The sequence below is a fragment of the Engraulis encrasicolus genome, chromosome 11, assembly GCF_034702125.1.
Source record: "Engraulis encrasicolus isolate BLACKSEA-1 chromosome 11, IST_EnEncr_1.0, whole genome shotgun sequence".
Classification (NCBI taxonomy): Eukaryota; Metazoa; Chordata; class Actinopteri; order Clupeiformes; family Engraulidae; genus Engraulis; species Engraulis encrasicolus.
The window spans coordinates 33,142,022-33,149,521 of NC_085867.1; the positions used below are offsets into that span (position 1 = coordinate 33,142,022).

At 43.4% G+C, this 7,500-nt stretch overlaps 1 protein-coding gene across 1 annotated transcript in view; it reads left to right on the forward strand.

Moving 5' to 3' along the window:
* rgs3a (regulator of G protein signaling 3a) overlaps positions 1-7,500 on the forward strand; it is a 269,497-nt gene that overhangs the window by 20,114 nt on the left and 241,883 nt on the right. Inside the window, exon 4 of the mRNA XM_063210505.1 lies at positions 1-160. This exon is cut by the window's left edge and continues 270 nt beyond it. Within this exon, the coding sequence (XP_063066575.1) occupies positions 1-160 (160 nt within the window). The remainder of the gene's footprint in view (positions 161-7,500) is intronic.

A 7,500-nucleotide genomic window follows, 5' to 3' on the forward strand; every position in this document is an offset into this window, starting at 1 on the left:
GGGCGCGGGATGGGAGGATTCGGCGCCCGCAGCAGCCACCGATGGCAAGGGACCGGCGCCAGGTCACCGAGCGCACACGCAGACGCTGCGCGGGACCCGCGTCAAGGCCTCCAACGGGGACGACTACATCATCCTGTCCCCCATCACCCCCGGCAGCCAGGTACTGGCAGACTGCCCCACCTACTCCTCCTCCACTTCCGACCCCACCTCCGACCCCATCCGTGTCCGACCCCTGGCCCGCAGCACCTCACTCATACTGGGGTGCACCATTTAAAGATCCCCCCCTCTCTCCCTCCCTACATTCCCAGCATCACCTCACTTTTAATAGACTGCACCATTTAAAATTTCCCCCTCCCCATATTCCCACCAATGCCTAAACACAGGTTGCTCTTCCCTTCCCCACCATCATCTCCTCTTGAATGGTGTGCTCAGTTTAAAGGGCTTCCTACATCAAATATATAGCCTATACATGCCTAGACCTAGACCTACACCTTTCCCTAACCCTACCCGTCAGTGCAGTTATTTTGCCACGAGGGGATGCTTTTGAGTTGCGTGTCACTTTTTGACGCAAAGGTCATACCTTTTGGGCATGGAAAATGACGCGTTGGAATGAGAATGTGTACACCCATCCCACCCCTTTTGTCCTACACCCCTGTTGTTCTGTGCGTGCTGTGTTTGGTTTAGGTCTATACTAGTCAGTAGGTATGAATGGCATGTATTGTGGAATGCATCTAAACAGTGCTGCATACTCAAAAGAGGACATCACTATTAGACAACTCACACATGACACATGTATACGCTGACACACAGATGGGAAATGACGTACAACTTTTTAGTCTGAAAAAGTTAGTCTATGGGCCATGCCGCCCATCGGTTTTCCGCAGTCTAAGATTAGAGGGGAGAGAAACGTGGGTAATAGCAACTGTCTCACGTACGGTAATATTTTATGCACAAGCAAGCACATTCATTAACACACTATACACACTGTTTCTGGTGATCAGAGGCTTTTATAGACAGTCTTATGGGGTGGGAGCAGGTGGGGGGCAGATGGATAGAGGAGAATAGAAAGGAAGCACAACATTTATTATGCCACAACAGAAGAGTGCCAACGTGATGGGCATTTGATAGCATGTTAAACAGCCTATTGTCCATGTGGCACATTATCTTAATCTGTGCCGCATCATATGACACAGTAAAAGCTGCAGTGTTGATTCAACACTATTCTGAATCTGAGCACATGTGGTCCCACTCAATTTTAGTGTTTGATTTGAACTCTATGAGTGTTGAATCAACACTGCAAAGCCGTATATGCTCTCAATAGTGTTAAACACAACCATCCAAGTGATAATTCAACACTTGAACAACACAACAGTTTAACGTAATGCTAAATTGAGTGGCGCCACATATGCACAGAAAAATGCTACACATTTTACTATGTAGGCCACATACACTTCTGATGAGCTGTGGTCTGTACTTCAAGTGCCTGCAATGCCATGAGATGGACTGTTTGTTAGGATTCTTATCCATGCACATTATGGTAAAGAGCTATGCACTGTTTATGTTGTATGCAACTTGTTTTGCTGCTTCAGTATGTTTCACATTTCATCCAGAAGCCTCCTTCAGTTCTGACCTGACTAGGCAACAGGATTTAATCCTTTGCACCACTATACATGGAGCTCTTAGTTGAAATGACTTTGAGCTTAAAAAAAAAAGACGTCTAGTTGCATAAAATGTAGCTCTTTTGAACAAGGACTGATTTTGTCTCATCATGTTACTGTGCCATGATTTTTTTCTTTTTTCCATAACAAAAAGGGACAATAGTGCAGTTACTTCTTTCATTGTCTGCTGACTTTTTGAATGTATTTACTTAATCCTGAAATGATGTCAGTCCATGGCAGTATTATCCCTTGTTATCCCTGTTTATATTTCTAGCCTTAATTGTTATAAAAATCCAGAGAGTATTAGTAGTTTGTATCTCTCATACCATGCCGTGCCTGAGTGACTGTAGAACTGTGACTTATTGTATATGGAACAAGTATTCTAATAAAAAAGACCAATTATGGTTACATTTGCTGTTGAATTGTCTGATTGCAAACACAGAAATACTAATATGAGAATCAGAAATGCAGTATTCGACACTTACCCGTTCTTGTCCCATTCCTTATGGGTTGAAGTCTTCCAGTTTGTCCACAAGTCCTCTACAGACTGTGGAATACTTTGTACTATACTATTACATGTAGCATACTTATATATTGTTATGCTTTAGCATACTTGTTCACATATACGGCACATACTTTGGCTACTCCTTAATCTGCTAAATACATGTAAAACATGCAGTGGGAATCTGTAAATTAAATGTATAGGGATTGTTCTTTTATTGTACAGTTCTGCAAGGTCCATAAGGTCATGTCAGCAATGACAATACTGTTGCCCCACAATGCACGCTGTTCCACCAGTGGAACGCTGTAATAGTCATTGCAAAGTCATCGCAGTACAACACTACTATGGCATAAAACAGGGCCTTTAGTAGTGCACTGCAACTTGGTCATTGCAATTAACAGCAATTGTATAACCCTGTGTCTTAAAGGGTTAAAATGTAATATTTGGAGAGCCGAAAGTATGATGAGTCATGCGTGTTTGTTTATTATGAAACCAACCAAATGTAATTTCGTATGAGAACATTCAATATTGGGCCTTTTCCACATCAAGTCAGTTCAGTTCAGTTCAATGCATGTGAAGGAGTTATAAGTTGCATCCAGTGGTGGTATATGGAAGTTGGTAAACATCTCAATGAAAGAGGCTATTTACATTTGGCCCAAGATGTTGCCCAATTCATCATTTCCTGCAGGGGGTGCCATTGTGGTCACTCTAAGTGCAAAGATTCAAGATTAATAAATGCCATATAATATGTTTATTGTCATGTCAACACATTTAATTAGAATGTGTTTGACTCATCCCCAATATGATGGACAGAACAACATCCCCAACGCCCCTCATATATGTTGTTTACATATAAACATAGTTTGGGAGGAAGACTGTGAGTGATTGATAGCTGTCATTACCTGCTCCCTCCTTCGCAGAGATGTAATCCCTCCTTCTCCTTTCACCTGTCTTGCATGAGGCTTCCTGAATTGTCCCACCACCACCACCACCTCCTCCTACTCCTCCATTTCACTAGAGCTCCCAGCTACAACTCCTCTATCCACATACTGTAGGGGGTGTGAGCTGATCTCATCCTGCATCATCTATGCTTAAAGCTGCATCATCTATGCTTTGAGTGTTTCTCAAACCTTTTCAGACCAAGGACCACTTTGTCCCACCCAAAATGTTCAGGGATCACTAGTCAACTGAATTGGCAGTTGAGAGGTGCTAATTTGAAACTGCTAATTTCGATGCACAACCCTGACTTTTTATTCACATTACAAGCCAGTCTTATTGTGGTGAAAATAAGACTTCAGCCACGTTTAGCTTTGTAATACTGTTACAAAAAGTACTGCTAGCTTGTCTTGGAAAAACAGAAATACCCTTGCGGACCACCTGATCTCTGTTGCTGACCACCAGTGGTCCCCGGACCACACTTTAAGAATCACTGGCTGAAAGCATCCCGAGACGGAGGGCCAGCTACCACATGCGTACTGTACTACGCCAAACACTCGAGGGCGAACTGAAATAGGCAGAAAACACAACTGCAAAGCACATACATAGGGACAGACCGCCATGACATACAGCAGACAGTACAGAGACTTAGACAGTAGGGTAACACTAGGGTACTCAGCAGGCATTGGTCAGCAGCAGATCATGTTAACAAATTGCATTTTCAAATTGCATGTATTAAGTTGCACAATAAAGTGCACATGAAAAGTACTACCAGTGGTGAAGTGCGTACTGAGCATACAGAAAACTACATTGGCAGAGTCAGAGCAGGTCCAACTATCTCAGTGTTTCTGAACGGGGACGGTATAGCCCCCCAGGGGGCGTTGGGGAGCTCTAGGGGGGCGTTGAGAAGGATACAGCTGAGAGGGCATTATTCCATTTCATTTTTCAATTCTAAGGGAGCGTTGTAGGGCTTATGATGAGATCAAGGGGGCGTTGGGGGGCTTGTGATTAGGTCAAGGGGGCATTTGTTCAAAAAAGGTTGAGAACCACTGAACTATCTGATAACCAGAGGGTTTGTGCTGTCTCTAAACCAGGGTGTTGAGGTTCTCAAGCTTCTACAGTATATCTCCTACAGTACTTGATGGGAGGGGATTAAAACGATGGAGTACTGTAAGTGCACACTGTACTGTAAGTGCTTACTGTAAATGGACTTTGAAATATCTGAGTCACTGCCTATCCCCTACAACACACGCTAGTATTACCTCAGTGTAAGTAATGCAGAGGAGCTAACTATCTCTGGATCCGCTCCACAGCAGCAGCTAAATACAGCGTAAACAAGCGTAAACAGAGAGTGACACAGCACTTACAGTCTGCGTGCATTGTATCCCTGAGTAAAGTGCTCTTCAGAATGCCTCATTGGCTTTGTGTTGCAGGCCCTGTTTACTCGTGCATGTCTGGATGTTTTTATGAAGGTTTTTTTAATCTGTTTAGGCTGGTTACACATGAAGAACGTTTTCGCAAACTGAAAAAGGATATTTTTAAAAAAGGTCTCCAAAGGGGAATATTTTTCAAAGTGCTTCATGTTCTGTATTGCACTAGTGGGTAAGTGCAAATAAAAGTAAAAATAGAAATCATTCTTAGCAAAAAACACAATAAAATAAAAAAGAAATAAAAAAGAAATGGACACCCCTTGTTGCATCAAAATCTATTCTGGAATCCTTTCAAGAACTGCTTCTGAAGTTTTAGAATGCAGACGTCTGTTCTGTGGTCGCATTGTGGCTGAATTCTAAAGTCTATGAACAGTACAGAGGGAGAGGTCTACATTTGAGCCCAAATCAGCCATTAGAGTGTGGAGTCCCAGCGTTGCCTGGTGGCAGTGTAGTGACCTACTGACCCAGAAACAGACACGGAGGCATGTAGCCACTGTTAGCACCAGACTAACTCTGGCAACTTGCGACGAGGTGGCTGTCTGACTTCATTGCAGACAGGACTGAAAGAAATCTTGTATAACAACAGGCAAATATAGAAGCCTTCTTATTGGCTGCCTTCCCTTCTTTATAAAACAGAATAACTTTGTTAGTGTCACAAAAAGTTGTTGCTGTTGTTGTTGTTGTTGTTTTGTTGTTGTGTTACCCCCTGGCTCACTTTTCTTGGATTTTTTTTTAAACCTTTATTTTCCCGCTGTCTGTTGTCTTAGTTTTGCACCATTTCACACCATGCTTACATGCTCCCCATTATTCTGGCTCTGATGTCTTTTATTTTTGTGAAGTAGTTTTGTAAGACGGATAAAGATCAAGCTGGAAGCAGAATGATTAACTGGCTGTGTGGTCTTGATGCGGTTGTTGCCGCAACTCAATTTAGTCTGCTCTTATTTAGAGACGGAGGCATGCGCTTTGTAGTCAGAGCTTAGGAAACAACACCCAGAGTCAAGTCCCTTTTCTGTGCATGCCTGCTCTCAGAGGAGGCCTGACACACAGACAGACAGACAGACAGACAGACAGACAGACAGACAGACAGACAGACAGACAGACAGACAGACAGACACACACACACACACACACACACACACACACACACACACACACACACACACACACACACACACACACACACACGCACGCACGCACGCACGCACGCACGCACACACACACACACTTGCAGAAGATGCTTGCTCTGTGTGTGTGTGCGTGTGTGTGTGTGTGTGTGTGTGTGTGTGTGTGTGTGTGTGTGTGTGTGTGTGTGTGTGTGTGTGTGTGTGTGTGTCTGTGTCTGTGTGTGTGTGTGTGTTTGTGTCTACGCACCACCCCAAAACAGATATCTACTATGGCGTAATGAGGCATGAGGAAGCAGAGAGACAGAGAGAGAATCCTCAAAGGGGAGGGATCAGAGCCTAAGAGACTGAACCTACCCAAAACTGGAATTAGAATCAGAATAATGGCCAACACAATAAGAATCAGACTCACATACCCAACATTCTTACAGAGAATTAGAATCACGCCAAAGAATACAATGACAGAACCACAAAAGCATTTCGGGGGCCCCTGACACTAAGATGATGCTGTCAATGGAAAACCAGTGGAGTTTTCAGGGGGGCCCTAATAACGGGACGTTTTCAGGGGCCCCCGGTTATCTCTCCAGAGATGCCTCGTTTTCAATGCACCTCAATGCATCTCATAGTCACATAATAGTCAATGTGGGGTGACTAGTCTGCCTGTATTTTACATAGGCCTCCCAGGAGGATGACGGCATTCAATCTTTTTTATCCGCCATTCATCACATCACCTTTGCCCAGCTGAACTCATTAAACAGACCTACATCCCGTTTTGTAGAACAGGGACAGGGACAGGGTTTTAACGGATTTACATATATATAGGCCTACATAATGCAGTGTCTGTAGACATGGCTATAGGGGAGGCCCCTCTAAGGAAGGGCTGACCCATTTACTCTTGCCTTGCCTCGCCTCGCCTCTCGGTCCGAAACACTCATTAAGCCCAAGCAGCGAAGATGCTTGAAGACAGTTACGCCCAAACGGCCCTCCTCTTATTAGGCTAGAAAAAAGGGGGCTATTCCTCGGGCAGTTTGTATGTAAAAAAAAGACCTTTTAAAGGAACAGACCACCATTTTTTGATTTACACATATTTGCAGTATTTCCCAGCATTATTCATGGATGTGCATATCATTTTCCTCTCAGTGTTTTCAGTAGTTAGATTTATTGGATCAAAATGATTAGCTTCACATAATCACTGGAAGTAACTGGTAACTTTAGCATCAAGCCACAAGTGGTCACTGGACAGAATTAAATTGCTGTTTTCTGGTGAATTTACATTAATTTTAAAGTGGTTTATAAATACATTTGATGGTGTTTTATTTTGTACGATAGACAAAAATGATATGCACATTCATGAATGATGCTTGGAAATACTGCAAATTTGTGAAAATCAAAAAAGGGTGGTCTGTTCCTTTAAAGCCCATTTCTTTCAAGCTGATTCATAAGAGTTTTGTCAGTTCATGTTAACTCCTCAAAAGAGATTTATACTGCGTTTTGCAACGGCGAGAGATTTGCCAGAATTGCCAACTGGGGTTTCAAATCAGGATTTTGTTTGAATAGTTATAACGCACATAATCCATTGGCTGCTTTGTGAGTGAAGATGCATGGTAGAGATGCATTGAGGCTGCAAAAGAGGTCCATGTTGTGAGATACTGCACAACTGTGTGTGTGTGTGCGTGCGTGCGTGTGTTACATCCTGCTCAAAACGTGTGCGTGCATACGTGCGTGCGTTTATGTGTGTGCGTGTGTGCACAATCATTTGGGAATGCCTATGGTGGTGTGTGTGTGTGTGTGTGTGTGTGTGTGTGTGTGTGTGTGTGTGTGTGTGTGTGAGTGTGTGTGTGTGCGTACGTGCA